The sequence below is a fragment of the Dendrobates tinctorius genome, unplaced genomic scaffold, assembly GCF_039654945.1.
Source record: "Dendrobates tinctorius isolate UK_male_01 unplaced genomic scaffold, ASM3965494v1 ptg000143l, whole genome shotgun sequence".
NCBI classification, from domain to species: domain Eukaryota; kingdom Metazoa; phylum Chordata; class Amphibia; order Anura; family Dendrobatidae; genus Dendrobates; species Dendrobates tinctorius.
This window is the reverse complement of record NW_027361810.1, coordinates 42,753,382-42,769,142: the sequence shown is the minus strand read 5'-3', so window position 1 is coordinate 42,769,142 and position 15,761 is coordinate 42,753,382. Positions and strand designations below refer to the sequence as shown.

The following is a 15,761-nucleotide window of genomic DNA, read 5'->3' as shown; positions in this document are numbered from 1 at the left end:
TGGATGATCAAAGAAACTGTGTGATACACATAAATTTAAAGATGACCTTTCACCAATTTATTTATGTTGAACTGAACACACGATGTAATAGTGGCTGCAGAGAGGAATAAAACTTTTTTTTTTTAACATCTTCCCTCTCCGTTGCAGAGATATTAGCAATCAAAGTATTTGGCACTTAAAAAGTTAAATTTTTATATGTCCATGTGGGTGTCATCAGACAGTTTTCACTGGGGGCGTGTACTTCTTCCCCTGTATGATGCTAACCAATGATAAGCAGGTAGTAACACTCAAAAGAAACAAGGACACACCCCCACTTTAGCTCATAGCAAATTTCTCAGTGTGTGAAATGTATAATAACAGTCAGTGGTAGTTGGAGTAGCATTTCTGGTGTGGAGCATGGAGGCACACACTGCTGGTCTGGTAAGATGCGCTGAATTCATTAAATGGCCTCTTAATTAATTTGGCACATCGTACTCCAGCAAGTCCTTCACTAAAACTGGAGTGCAGAAGGTCAGATTCTATTGCTAACCTATCGCTATCTTCTGACACCTTCCCCTCTGCCTTCAAACACGCCACCATCACACCCATCCTCAAAAAAACAAACCTTGACCCAACTGCTATGGCCAGCTATCGCCCCATATCACTGCTCCCGTTTGCTTTCAAACTCCTTGAACAGCATGTCCATGCTCAACTTTCTTTCTACCTCTCATCTAACTCCCTCCTTGACATCCTCCAATCTGGTTTCCGCCCCCACCACTCCACTGAAACTGCCCTGACCAAAATTACTAATGACTTACCCACAGCCAAAGCTAACAGACAGTTCTCCATCCTCCTCCTTCTCGACCTGTCCTTTACCTTCAACACAGTCAACCACTGCCTACTGCTACAGATTCTTTCTTCCCTTGATATCAATGGCATCAAAGACCTTGCCCTGTCCTGGATTGCCTCATACCTCTCTGACCACACATTCTGTGTTTCCCATTCCCACACAACCTCCTCATCCCGCCCTCTCTCTGTTGGAGTCCCCCAAGGCTCTGTCCTGGGGCCCTACTTTTTTCCATCTATACCCTTGGCCTAGGACAACTCATAACGTCCCACGGCTTCCAGTACCACCTGTATGCGGATGACACTCAGATCTACCTCTCTGGCCCAGGTGTCACCTCTCTGCTGTCCCAAATCCCGGAGTGTCTATCAGCCGTATCCTCCTTTTTCACCTCTTGCTTCCTAAAACTCAATGTAGACTAAACTGAACTCATCATCTTTCCTCCATCTCACATATCTTACCTACCCGATCTATCTATTATGGTAAACGGCATCATGCTCTCTCTCACACCTGAAATCCACTGCATCGGAGTAACTCTTGACTCTGCCCTGTCCTTCAAACCACACGTACAAACTCTTGCAACCTCCTGTCGCCTCCAACTCAAAAATATTTCCAGAATCCGTCCCTTCCTCAGCCCTCAATCTACTAAAACTCTTGTACATTCCTTTATCATCTCCCGCCTTGACTACTGCAACACTCTCCTCTGTGGACTCCCTGCTAACTCTCTTGCACCACTCCAGTCTGTCCTCAACTCTGCTGCCCGACTAATTCACCTCTCTCCTCGCTACTCCCCTGTCTCTCCCCTCTGCAAATCCCTCCACCACTGGCTCCCAGTTTCCCAATGAATCCAGTTCAAACTACTAACACTGACCTACAAAGCCATCCACAACCTGTCCCCTCCCTATATCTCTGAACTAATCTCCCAGTATCTTCCCTCACGTAATCTGCGATCCTCCCAAGACCTCCTACTCTCCTCCACACTTATTCGTTCCTCACACAACCGCCTCCAAGACTTCTCCCGAATATCCCCCATCCTCTGGAATTCCATGCCTCAACACGTCCGATTGTCCACCACCCTCGGATCCTTCAAGCGAACCTGAAAACCCATCTTTTCAGGAAAGCTTACGGCCTGCAATAACCATTCTGCCGCCTCACCGCCGCCCGAGCCGCCACCTCATCACCACCAGAGCTGCTGCACCCCCGACCTTCCGTCTCTTCCTCACTATCCCGTAGAATGTAAGTCCGCAAGGACAGGGTCCTCTCCCCTCTGCACCAGTCTGTCATTGTAAATTTTATAACTTTGTATGTAACCCCCCCTTCTCATGTACAGCATCATGGAATTAATGGTGCTATATAAATAAATAATAATAATAATAATGAATCGGCCCCTATAAGTCTAATATTAGGCCTAGTGGTCCATGTGAAAATTGCAAGATTTCTGATTTTTTGAAATTTAGTGATGAGGAAAATAAACTAAAAAAATATAATTTGTTATAAATACATGTAACATAAAAACCTGATTAAAAAATAACTAATTTTCAGATTTGTATTGCTTACACCACCTCTTGGTCAGGTTACCTTACACCAGAATTTTGTGTCATCAATGAATCTGATGCATTTTAAGACTTTGCTTAGCTCTTCAACTCTTTTTGAAACTATCGAGGAGGATGCAAAAAGTGTTTAAAACACATCATTAATTTCTGCTAAATTTGTTGGAAAATTTTGGTGTGACTTGCTTAGTAAAAATCTCCTACTTCGCATAGTATAAGTGTAATCTCCTTGTGCTTATGACTTGGAATGGGTAGCATATAGCAGTACAAGCTCTAAAATGGGACCCTTTGCTGGGATAACTGAATGATGCCATGCTTATCCCTATAGACATTTTTATTCTATGCAATATATGGGTTACTGTCTTTCTTAAGGCTAGTGAAGAAAAGTAAATTGTGATTTTTTTTTCTATGTAATGCATGTGTGCTGGTTCACTAAGCTTTCCTACATATTCACTGACTTTTCTTTTTATAGCTTGAGGCTTCTATAACTGAAAAACATGATTCATAAATGAATATACAATGTGCATCCCTTATATAACACACAGCAGCAACGTGTTCGGATTGTCCCTTGCCGGCAGCGCTTCCACTCTCACAGAACAGACCGCTTGATGTTTATAGCAATAGATTGTGTCTCCGCTATTATCTCAGCAACCTTATTCTTACTGACATTTTTTGTCAAGTTTTAGTGGGGCAAATAAAGAGGTCACGTCGCGGTTGATTTTCCCCAGGCAATGGAAAAAAAAAAGGCGAGGGAGTAAGTTTGGTATGTCAGCTGCTGTCCGATCAATACATGATAATGAGAAGAGTGATAGCAAGCATGTCACTTTGTATCTCCTGATAATAAAGATACAGTATGGCAATGTTTGCACTCCGCGCTTGTTATCTCTACCGAAGATGCAAAATTTGACTTTTTCTCACTTTTCAAAATAAATTCTATTCAAAGGTCATTGATGATGGACAGTGCAAAGGCCGACGATAAATGTGTCTGTTTATGCATCTGATTGCAACTGCTTTCCTCTTTGTGCATATACTGGATGCACTCGCTGCAAGTGTCAACAGATAAAAGAACCTTTATTAAATAGTTAAATACTTTTACCCTGCTGATCAATATTTTTGTAGAACCATTTAGGTAATTTTCACCAATAAACGGCCTTAAATAAAGATATTTTACTTTGACAAACAAAAGCTGTATGGTTAAGGGGAATCTGCCAGCAAGTTTTTCCTCATTCCACAGATGTATCACTTAGTTTACTGGGTGCGGCAGTTGTGATAGAATCCCTTTTTTCTCTTCTGCAGATTTAACGCAGCTCAGAATGCTGAGCTCTGTATAACCCCGCCCTCACCACTGATTGGCAACTCTTTCTGTGAACACTGTGCATGGGCAGAAAGCTGCTAATTAGTGTTGAGGGTGGGGTTGGACTAGGAAGCACGAGACACCGAGTCCTGTAGTGATAATCTGCTGATAAAAAACTGATTTTATTGAAACAACAAACAACCTAGTAAGTAACACATCACTGGGACCAGGCTCTCTGCCCCTACATCATGCTGCTATCTGATTACAAGTTAAAAAAAAAAACAAAATACATGCTGACAGATCCCTTTAAGTTGATGACATGGCAAAGAGCAGGCAGGAGAGACAGTCATCCCTCCCAAGGGAGGCACAATTGGGTATCTTAAAGCTCCTGGGCCTCAGTGCCAAATCCATTATAATGTAAGGAGGTGGTAGGGAACCTCACGTGCCTCCTCTCCCTTGGACGCTGTTTGCACGATTAAATGCGGCACTTAGCGGGGTTAGAATAGAGGGGGGCACATTAGAGAATAGGATAGATAATAGTGTTAATATAGGTACAGGCAGCAAGGGGTTATTCAGTGGGGAGGAGTCAGAGCAGAGCAGCACAGAGCAGGGAAGTATAGTGAAAGGCACTTCCTGATTAGAGGGAGAAGTCCAGGCAGCCTGCTCAGGGCAGGTTATATGAGAAGCAGTGCAGCAGACAGTGAGTGGCTGTGGGGATAAGTCTGATACGGCAGTAAGGGGCCCCAAGTGGAGAATAGTGCAGTCGGGCAAAAGCTCAACAGGACCATCCTCAGGAAGGAGCTGAGGTTTAAGACCGGGTCGGGAGCAGCTGAGATGGCATTCCTGACACCTTTCCCAATTGGAACCGGGGCTGAAAGGGAGCTGGGGACGTGGAAGACACAGATGGGACACAGACTGTCGAAAGAGACTGCCCGGATAGCAGGGAAAAGGAAGACACGAACAGAACAGAGTTTGACTAGAGGTACGGCAGCGAATGCCAGGAGGAAAGAGAGAGATTACGGAGAGAATAGAGTCTGCCCGGAAGTGCAGAATATGTGGCTCTCGTGTCATGAATATGCTGCTGTCCAGTAAAGTTAAGCTGTTTGAAAAAGACCCGGTCTCTGAAGTGATTTGTGAAGCTCATGGATGCGGAGCCAACATGACAGCAGCTGAGGGGAATCTGACAGAGCCTGTAGGTGTGCTGTGGCACATGCTGCAGAAAGGACCTTGCATTTCATCTGTGAGGCGCCAGGGTGTGGTAACACTATAGCTCGTTGCCACGACTACCACCCTGGACGCCTTACAACAATACCCATGACTATTCCATGTTATTTACAATATTGGTCTACTCATAAAGGATAAAAAAAAGTCTAGGGCCCAAATGTGACCATAACCTCTGCACCCTCTTTAGTTAGAACTCTCATAACTCTCTTTTTTCTAAGCGCAATCAGGAGGAAGGTATAACGCTGGCCATACCCTTTAGCTGTCAGCTTAAAAATTGTTTGGTACACTCAATGGCTATCGCTCTGAACTGTTCATACAGGAGTTCTAGCGCTCGCTCGCGTCCTCTATGAGTGGGACGTTGTCAGAGGAGTCTCTGCCGAACAAATGGTTCGGAATCTTCTCTCCATCTGGCGGAGGAAAGTCTACATTAAATAGTGGACCGATCCAGCTAATATTGGCAAGTGTAGTTCATTTTATCGAATGGGCATGGGGGCCTTGATTCTGGACTCTTGGAATTCATACAGATAGATGTATTTGTTAAAGAATAAATAAAATCAGCTAGCCCATTCCTGGAGTCCTACCTTGATTGTAGAAATCAGTGCAGGAATGGGAATTACATGTCAGAAGTAGTGATGAATGAACGTGCTCAGGTAACGTCTTATCTGACCATGCTCGGGTGTTATCCAAACATCTGGGAGTGCTCACATATTATGTTCCAGTCCCCGTAGCTGCATGATTTGCTGCTGTTACACAGCCTCAACACATGTGGGATTCCCTAACTAATAAGCAACCCCCGTATGTGTTCATGCTGTCTAACAGCCGCAAATCATGCAGCTGCGGGGACTCGAACATAATAAATGAGCACGCCCAAGATACTTGGATAACACCCAAGCATGCTCGGATAAGACGTCATCACTAGTCAGAAGTCTTTGGTTGCTCAGTGGTAACTATCTTCTGGCTAGCAGAAGAGAGCAGCTTGTGACTATGATAGGTGTATGCGGTAAAACCACTTTAGTTGACCTCTTACACAGACATTGGGATTATCACTTTTGCAAGTGCTGTGGGGGTTAATATATTTTGTAAAGTATTAACTTTTGTCACTGCTTTCTTACTTTCCATTGGCATTGTAGGTACCATTCCTAACGGGGAATGCTGTGGCTTCACTATACAATATTTCTAAGGCTAGTTTCACATTAGCATTTACAGCCGCAGGGTCGGGCTGCGCACGGCCGCCGCTAAGCCCGCCCCCTGCCGCGCCTCCGCCGGTAGCTCCGCCTACGGGCGCATGACGCTGCATGCGTCCTGCGTCCCCTATCTTTAGCACTGGGGACGCAGGCCGTGCGCAGGAATGCGTTTGGCGGCGCATGCGTCCTTTTGACGCTGCGCCGAGCACACCAAATTGCAACCTGTTGCATTTGGCGCTGGTCGGCGCAGCGTCAAAAGGACGCATGGGCCGCCAAATGCCTACCTGCGGCCGTAAACGCTAATGTGAAACTAGCCTTAGCTATCATGGTTGCGCATGTCGAGATATAGCAGTGTCATATGAACTAGTTCAGATCAGATCCTTTGTCACATGCTTAGTAAATTTCCAATTTTCTATTTACTTGCCTTTCTATCCCGTTCATCTTATGACGATGCTTCCTGGACATGAGCAGTCCTCCTCCCCATGCAGCCTGCGCCAAGAAAATACGATCAGTCCCATTACACGGACTCTCAGACTGGCTTTATATCTGAAAAATGACGATTACTCACATCTACATGGAGCCATAAGTTGTACTTTTCACATATATCTGCTATTTCATCAATGGGATCAAATGCTCCATATACAGTGGTCCCTGCGGTAGCATTCACATAAAGGGGAACATGGCCCTGCAAGGAACAGAAGAATATTGTAAGTATGTGCAGAACTCGGATTGAATCCAGAAAGTCGTCTACTTAATTTAAAAATCAAACAACCACACTTTTCGGAACTCGCTCAATATTGGTTTCAAGGGTTTGTAATGTATAATCATCGTGGATTGAAAAATGATGCATTTTTATATAGAGTAATTGTATGAAATAATAAATAAGTATCTGCCTCTTTTCCAGGAAAGCGCCCCCCTGGCCCTTACATTGTGACTGGTATTGCAGCTTAGCTTTATTTAAATGAATGGAGCGTAGCAGCAATACCACACACAGCCCATGGACTACACTAGACAGTACTGTTTGTGCAAAAAAACCAACAGATCATTGTCTTCATATATAAAAATGCTTTCTATAGTCATACAGAGACAAATAGCGACATACAAAGATTACACAAGATACATACCTTTTGTTTAGATTCTATGATTTTGGCCTCCAGGTCTTCAGGAATGATCTTCCCTCTGTAATTAACAAAGTAATTGATGAGCATGTAATAAAACAGACTTATCATGAGACTTTTAGAGCTATCTTATTGGGCAATATACTTTAGAAAAAAAAACTTTGCATAAATCAATAGTAGAAGCTGATATAAGAAACTTGTATTATGTCTTTATCAGAGCAATATACTGCTTTCTCCACTTATGAGCCACTTCTCCCTCCTGCCTCTTGAACTCATTCACTCTAATAAACAGTTCAACTCTAAACTTGCTCTAGATAAGACAGGCTGACAGCTCACAGAGGTATCAAGGTACAGATAATGAAGTCTATGGAAAAAGGAGGGAGGAGATGAGAAGAGAAAACAAGCAGAGGCAGAGGGACAGAGATGGTTTTGCTGTCTCATTTAGCTTATTCCAGTGCAGGGTTCACATCTACACAGCTCAGTACTCGTGTATGATGTATTCCATGCTGCTTCTGGCTGTGTGTTACATAAGGGAAGAAGAGCAAATGTCCTTCTGACAGTGTGCGCAGTGTATGGGAGACATCAAAGCAGCTAATCTCCTAACACCAGCCCATGCCCGTTAAAAATTAAAGATAAAACCCGCTGAGGGGAAAACCGATGAATAAGCTGTAATTGCTCTGTTTATTCTGAAAAGTTCTATGAATATTATGTGCTGAAGCTGCCGAGCCGGTACACGTACACATTTAAAGGTACAGTGTCGGTCCTCAGCCTCCAAAGCAGCAGATGGCCGGGCGGCCCTAATCAACTGCTTGTTGATCGTCCCAGGGGGGCATGTACCCCTTTGTCCCCCGGCCCAGTCTGCCCCGACACATACTGTAGGCAACCATTAAACACTTATGGCTAGCAATGTAACTACATTATATGATAAATTTTCAATATAAAGTAATTATTTACCTCTCATTGGATTTTACCAGGATCACGTTCTCAGTCCCAAATCCTAACGCCGCTCCAGCCTTCTTCATTGAATAATGACTCTGAAAAAATATAATTAATATATAGTGCATTAAAGTATGGAGTCGGAACTTAAGGCCCCGTCACACACAGCGAGATCGCCAGCGAGATCGCTGATTTTGTGACGCCACAGCGATCTCGCCAGCGACATCGCGGTATGTGACATGTATCAGCGACCGACCCCCCTGCCGGGTATATCTGATCGCGCTCGAACGTCCTGGGCCATTTTTTGATCGTTGGTCTCCCGCTGGTATCCAATGTAAACAGCGGGTATCTAAGAGCTGCACGGCTCTTAGATACCCGCTGTTTACCTTGGATACCAGCTTGCTCGCTGATCCTGATCGCTGGTGGGTCTGTCTATGTGATAGCTCACCAGCGATCAGCTATGTCCCAGCGATCCCATCCGCGTCGGATCGTTGGTGAGATCGCTGGGACATTGATGCGTGTAACGGGGCCTTAAATAAAAGGACAGTTTTGCATAACTTAAAGTATTTGTTTTTATTTACAGAAGGTTACAGTTCTCTCTCTCCCTCTCTCGCTCTCTTTCTTTCTCTCTCAAAAGATTACATACCCCGGCAGAATTTTTTCTATCTTGGCCTTTTTTCAGAGAATATGAATGATAACATTGTAGGGAAGAGGACTGACCTATGGTCCTGTCTGCAGTAGGAAGGGGGATGTACAATGTGCCATAAAAGTGCTTGACGTGGGCTGCTGTATATGTATGTGGGGAGACAGCTGGAGACAGTAGAGGATGGTAAGATACTGGGTTTTCGCCACTAGGGAGAAACCAAGAACAGCAGGAAAAGAAGACGGTGTAGTACTGAAGTTTGGCCACAAGATGGAAGCAGGGAGCAGTGAGGAATGGGCTTAACATCAGCTTAAGGCTACGAAACCGCTGTCATGGGAGGCGGAGTTACAGGGGCTCTAGAGGGGAATTCCCGGGGAGGGGAATAAATAGCCAGAGAGAGATCCAGAAGCAGGCCAGTCCAGGAGGAGCTCAGGAGAAGAAGAGATGGAAGGGAGAGACGGACAGAAGAGGAAGCTCTGGAAGGGACTGAGGAGAAAGACGGTCAGGGGAGGGTGGCCCTGACAGGAGAGCCGCTGACAGAGAAAGCCTGGGGGTACCAGACGGATGGACCCGGGCAGGGGAAGTGCTGTGGTGGTAGGCCTAGGGCAGCCACAGTGAAAGAGCCGCGAGTGAGGTCACTGTAGGAGAAAAAGAAGAAAAGTGAAAGGTACCCAGGCCTGTGCGTGGAAGGTGTCGTGCAGCTGCTGTGTGGTGCTGCGGTCATCGAGAGGACGGCCAATAAAGAGGACCTATTGAACGCACATCAGTCTCTGTCTCAAGTCTGTTCACGGCGGCGAAAAAGGAACCACCCCCCCGGTCGGCACACGTACCTACAACATCAAAACTTTTTCTCCACTTATGGCTAGTGGTTGGGTGAAGTCATTTATTGTCAAACCACTGTGTTTTCTCTTTTTAAATTACAATGACATCCCAAAACATCCAAATGACCCTGATCAAAAGTTTACATACCCTGGTGATTTTGGCCTGATAACATGCACAGAAGTTGACACAAATAGGTTTGAATGGCTACTAAAGGTAACATCCTCACCTGTGATCTGTAACAAATGCCAGGAAAATTGTTTGGGATGCAAAGAAAAACCCACAAATAACATCAGCTGAAATACTGGACTCTCTGAAAACTAGGGGTGTGGCTGTTTCAAGATGCACAATAAAGAGGCACTTGAAGAAAAATGGGTTGCATGGTCGAGTCTCCAGAAGAAAGCCATTACTGTGCAAATGCCACAAAGTATCTCGCCTACAATACGCAAAACAGCACAGAGACAAGCCTCAAAACTTCTGGAACAAGGTAATTTGGAGTGACCAAAATTGAACTTTTTGGCCACACCATAAATGTTACATTTGGAAAGAGGTCAACAAGGCCTATGATGAAAGGAACGCCATTCCTACTGTAAAGCACGGAGGTGGATCGCTGATGTTTTGAGGATGTGTGAGCTACAAAGGCACAAGAAACTTGGTCAAAGTTGAAGGAAAGATGAATGCAGCACGTTATCAGTGCATCACTCTGTCATTCTGTCACTTTTCCTTTCTCTGCTCAGGATCTTGCTATCCACAGTATCGGTCTCCTCTCACATCAGGGATACCCAGCTTATGTGGTTCTTTGCTCTAGCTGCAGGCTAGGCTCTGACTGACTCACTACCAGGAAGTCCTCTCCGATCTTGCTACATAGCCCCTCCCTCTCTGGGCTAATCCCAACTCTTAACTCTATCCATACGTACTCTCACTACCTTTTGCTAGGCAGATTACAACACCAATACTAATAACACATACTACAATACACATTGTACATCATAACAGTACTCGTGTCTTCAAGGGGAACATGGGCAGTATGTCCATCTCCTTACACATGAGCAGTGTCCAGATGAAGCCGAGGTAGTTATACTTTAACTAGATGGTGGCCGGATTCTAAAGCATCGGGTATTCTAGAATCAACTTTTTACTATTGATGCAGCATCAATAGTAAAACATAGAATGTAAAAAATAATAATAATAAAAAAAAGGTAATTCTCACCTTCTGACGGCCCCCGATCCCCTCTCCATGCGCCCGGCATCTTCCAGTCCCAGTAATGCTTTGCGCGAAGGATCGGGGATGACGTCACTCTCGCGAGAGCGCAACGTCATCAGCGGTATTTCGCGCAAAGCATTACTGGGACCGGAAGATGCCGGGCGCGTGGTGGGAGGAGGGAAAGAGTCTGGGGGCTGTCGGAAGGTGAGTATATCACTATTTTTTATTTTAATTCTATTTTTTACAGGTTTATGGTACCCAGGATCCGGAGGAGTCTCCTCTCCTCTCCTCCGGACCCTGGGTACCGGCTAGCGCCTGTCATCTCCCAGCTGCGTCGCCGCTGACGTCAGTGCGGCTGGAGATGACCCGCGGCAACCGTCGGGAGATTAGCGGCTAGCGCCGCTAATCTCCTGACGGTAGCGGTGGCGTACGTCCTTCAAATTCCGGACTGCGCCTGCGCACTGCGCCTGTCGCTGATTGATTGGTCGCGGCTGGCCTCAACCAATCAGCGACGTGGGATTTCCGTTACAGACAGACTGACAGAACTAGACAATTATATAGTAGATGCGCTTAAACTCCCCCAGACATTATTGGACTTGGCATATAATGCCCAGGCTGCAAGACATCAGAGGAGACTGGCCATCCCTTTTTACAAGGATTGCACACTATTTTACAACTTTATTTGTTTCCTTCATACACGAAGACATAATTAAAGTGAGTCTGTCAGCACAAAATGGCTATTAAAGTAAAGCACAGATGCTCGGTGCACCCTTTTTGTGTCCAATCAATCAGTACCGCCTTACCACCAACTTCTTTTCCATCTATATCCGCACTTTTCTTTCTTGATTGACAGTTCAGGCTTTACAGGAGCCAGAGGACGGTGGAGATAGGTGAAAAAAAAATAGATGGGAAGGTGCAGTGAACTATTTGGCCATGCCAAGGGTGCTCCGAGCATCTGTGCTTGGTTTGAACAGTTAATTTGTGTTGACAGATTCCTTTTAACCGGGTGGTCCGACACCTAAAATGTATTTTCTAAATATCTATCCTTACATCCTAACCACTTTTGTAATGAGATTTATTACACAATACCCTACATCTCTTCCTATCTGTCTAATCCCTAAATTGCGGTAATTTTTTTTTACTGTACATCCTGTGACATTTTGCTTGAGAGGAGTCTCAAATTTGACTTCACAGGAAGCAGGGGCTGCACTAATTTCCTGCAGGGTCCATTGCGCCTCATGGAATAGGATGTCACTGGGCAGTGCTGCAGTTTCTCAGTAGTTTCTACCATTGCTGCCCCCTTTTAACACGTCTTGGATCCTGGGTGATGGACGCTGTGGTAGATGTGAGTGCAGCGCTGGCTTTCTGCAACCATTTACACCACCGAAGTAGCTTCTAACTGAAAGAAGATGTCAGAGGGCAGTGATAAAAGCAGAGATCCGGCGCTGCACTCACATCTGCCACAGCGTCCATCACCCAGGATCCAAGACGTCTTCAGAGAAGGCAGAGGTGCAAGAAACTAGAGAGTAACAGTCAGTGATGCCCCAAGACGTCCTGTTCCAGGAGGGGCGATGACGTCCTGTTCCAGGAGGGGCGATGACGTCCTGTTCCAGGAGGGGCAATTGACGCTGTGGAGAGTGAGAGCAGCCTCAGCCTCCTGTGACGTCAAGTGTCGGGTGTAGTGTAATAAAGGAAATGACAAAAGTCGTTAAGGTCTAAAGATAGATATTATTGTTCATGCAAGAGGAGCAGCATTTTTGTAAAATTCTCTCAAATTTGTTATTTCCTTGGACCACTCTTAGGCTGTGTGCCCAAGTAAGCGGTTTTGTTTTTGCGTTTTTAAAGCGTTTTTCCCGGCAAAAACACTTCAAAAACGCATACAAGAAGCATCCCATTCTTTTAATGAATTCCGCAATTTTTGTGCACATGATGCGTTTTTTTCCACAAAAAAAACATATCGCGGAAAAAACGCAGCATGTTCATTAATTTTGTGGGGAATAAAAACGCATTTCCAGCTATATTCTATGAGCATGTGGATGCTCCTGTAAAAAACGCTTAAAAAACGCGCGTTTTTCCTGGAAAGGAGTCCGTTTTTTTCTGCATACGTGGGTACATAGCCTTAAAAGGAATGCATGCATATTACAATGAATGAACTTACATGTTCCGAGGTAAAGATGATTAGTTTGGGGACAGCAGCCATGCCTTTGGTTTTCACATCAGGGAAGTACTTGTATCTGGCAGCCATGATACTGTACATGTTGGATATTGCTCCTCCTAATAATGGAACATAGTAATGGAAGCCATCAGAAATGGAATTAATTTGCTTGATTATTATTTTCAATTTCATGGCTTGTCTAATGATTTTACGGTCAAGGGGGAAGGCACTGACAAATACTTAGGATACATAGTAAGGTGTACTAGAATGCCAGCTACTGCAGATATTACAAGGATCATATAGAGAAAGGAAGCAGGTAAGTTTCTCAGACACTTTTATCAGGCCACACCTTTCAAACAAATACTGCAAAATTACTAAAGAAAGTTCAGACTTCCTGGCCAAATGGTCAAGCAGCACTGCAGTCAGGCAAATGATTGGAAAGAGGGAGAATGTGCTAGACACTGGGGTGTAGCTGCCATAGAGATAGGACATATAATTACTATGGGGCCCGTTCCGCTGAGATACTGAATTGCTTCCCACAGCTACCTGCAGCCACCACTAGGAGGCGCTCACTGCATACAGAATTATACATAGGTGCAATACTAGATATATGAATCTGTATGCAGCGATACATCTAGAATTCCATACTGTATTAAAGGGTTATTCCCAAGATTGTAAGTTATGCCCTATCCACGATCAATGAGACCTCCAGTGATCCCAAGAATGATTTTCTCTGGTAGTCCCATAGACAATGAGTAAAGAGGAGGTTCAATGGATAGGGGATAACTTACTATCTTTGGAATAACCCTTTAAATCAATAAAAGAGCTAATGATTTTGATTCCTGTGTACCCCCTGATGGGACCATCTTGCCCTGGGACAGTAGCTGTGGTGGTGAACCGGTATCATTTTCAATTCATAGTATTCTTAAAAATACACTTTTTGGTAGTTAGCAACACTATAAATTATCACCTATCCACAGGGCAAGTGATAAGTAGCTGATCGCTGTGGGTCTGATGGCAGGGATCCCCACTGAACCAAAGGCTCTGAAATGCCATTAGAAAATATATGTCCACTGCCCCATACCTTGTCTATGGGACTGCTGGATATAGCCATGCGCAACATGGTCACTGCCCCATTCCTTGTCTATGGGACTGCTGGAGATAGCCATGTACAGCATGGTCATTGCCCCATTCCTTGTCTATGGGACTGCTGGAGATAGCCATGTACAGCATGGGCACTGCCCCATTCCTTTTCTATGGGACTGCTGGAGATAGCCATGCACAGTATGGTCAAAGCGCCATTCATTGTCTATAGGACTGCTGGAGAGAGCCATGTACAGCATGGTCACTGCTCCATTTCTTGTCTATAGAACTGCTGGATATAGCCATGTACAGCATGGTCACTGCACCATTTATTGTCTATAGGACTGCTGGAGATAGCCATGTACAGCATGGTCACTGCGCCATTCATTCTCTATAGGACTGCTGGAGATAGCTATGTACAGCATGGTCAATGCTCCAATCCTTGTCTACAGGACTGCTGGAGATAGCTATGTACAGCATGGTCACTGCACCATTCCTTGTCTATAGGTCAGCTGGAGATAGCCATGTACAGCATGGTCACTGCGCCATTCATTCTCTATAGGACTGCTGGAGATAGCTATGTACAGCATGGTCAATGCTCCAATCCTTGTCTACAGGACTGCTGGAGATAGCTATGTACAGCATGGTCACTGCACCATTCCTTGTCTATAGGTCAGCTGGAGATAGCCATGTACAGCATGGTCACTGCGCCATTCATTCTCTATAGGACTGCTGGAGATAGCTTTATACAGCATGGTCAATGCTCCAATCCTTGTCTACAGGACTGCTGGAGATAGCTATGTACAGCATGGTCACTGCACCATTCCTTGTCTATAGGTCAGCTGGAGATAGCCATGTACAGCATGGTCACTGCGCCATTCATTCTCTATAGGACTGCTGGAGATAGCTATGTACAGCATGGTCACTGCACCATTCCTTGTCTATAGGTCAGCTGGAGATAGCCATGTACAGCATGGTCAATGCTCCAATCCTTGTCTACAGGACTGCTGGAGATAGCTATGTACAGCATGATCACTGCGCCATTCCTTGTCTGTAGGACAGCTGGAGATAGCCATGTACAGCATAGTCACTGCTTCATTCTAATAGTGCAAATCAGAGCCCAATTTTCATGAGCAATGGGGATCTTTGTGACCAAAGCCTCAGCAAGTAATAACTTATTATTTTGATAGGTGATAACTTGCTAAATTGGGAATAAAGCAGATCTATTTCCAGATTTTACAATGCAAACTGCATATTTTATTTCATAGATCTTTTGGAACTGATTGACACCTCCTCAGTGTCCCTCCTCCCTGTTGCTGCTAAGCTCTGCTCAGTACAAGCTGCAGCTGTCAGACAGACTGAGTGGGTGGAGACTGAATAGACTGACTAGCAGCTTGCTGGCAATACACAATGTACACAGAAATCTGCTAATCAGGGGTGTGGGTGTCATTACACACAGCTCAGCATTACGAGCTCTGCTAGATTTGTGAATCTAATCACAACTGCTGCACCCAGTAAACTAACATTGCTGGAATCAAGGTCTCTGACCCTTCGCAATGCTGCTCTCAGATTACATAGCAAAAACCTGCTGATATATTCCTTTAATATCAGGAATATTGAGTAATTCTAACATGGATTTTCAAAGTAAGTGCACCAGCCTCATCAGGTCTTAGAGATCTATTTAATCATGTATGAAATTTGCATTGTGAAATCTAGTGATGGCACTGG

The 15,761-nt window shown here is 44.8% G+C and overlaps 1 protein-coding gene across 4 annotated transcripts in view; it reads right to left on the bottom strand.

The window, feature by feature from the left end:
- The window catches only part of GAD1 (glutamate decarboxylase 1), an 86,007-nt gene that overhangs the window by 20,684 nt on the left and 49,562 nt on the right, over nt 1-15,761 (bottom strand). For all 4 annotated transcript variants that reach the window (XM_073545849.1, XM_073545848.1, XM_073545851.1 and 1 more), the window contains exons 8-12: nt 12,954-13,069; nt 8,148-8,227; nt 7,200-7,254; nt 6,644-6,760; nt 6,500-6,564 (exon numbers count right to left, since the gene is read on the bottom strand). In XM_073545849.1, coding sequence (XP_073401950.1) covers nt 6,500-6,564; nt 6,644-6,760; nt 7,200-7,254; nt 8,148-8,227; nt 12,954-13,069 — 433 coding nt within the window. The remainder of the gene's footprint in view (nt 1-6,499; nt 6,565-6,643; nt 6,761-7,199; nt 7,255-8,147; nt 8,228-12,953; nt 13,070-15,761) is intronic.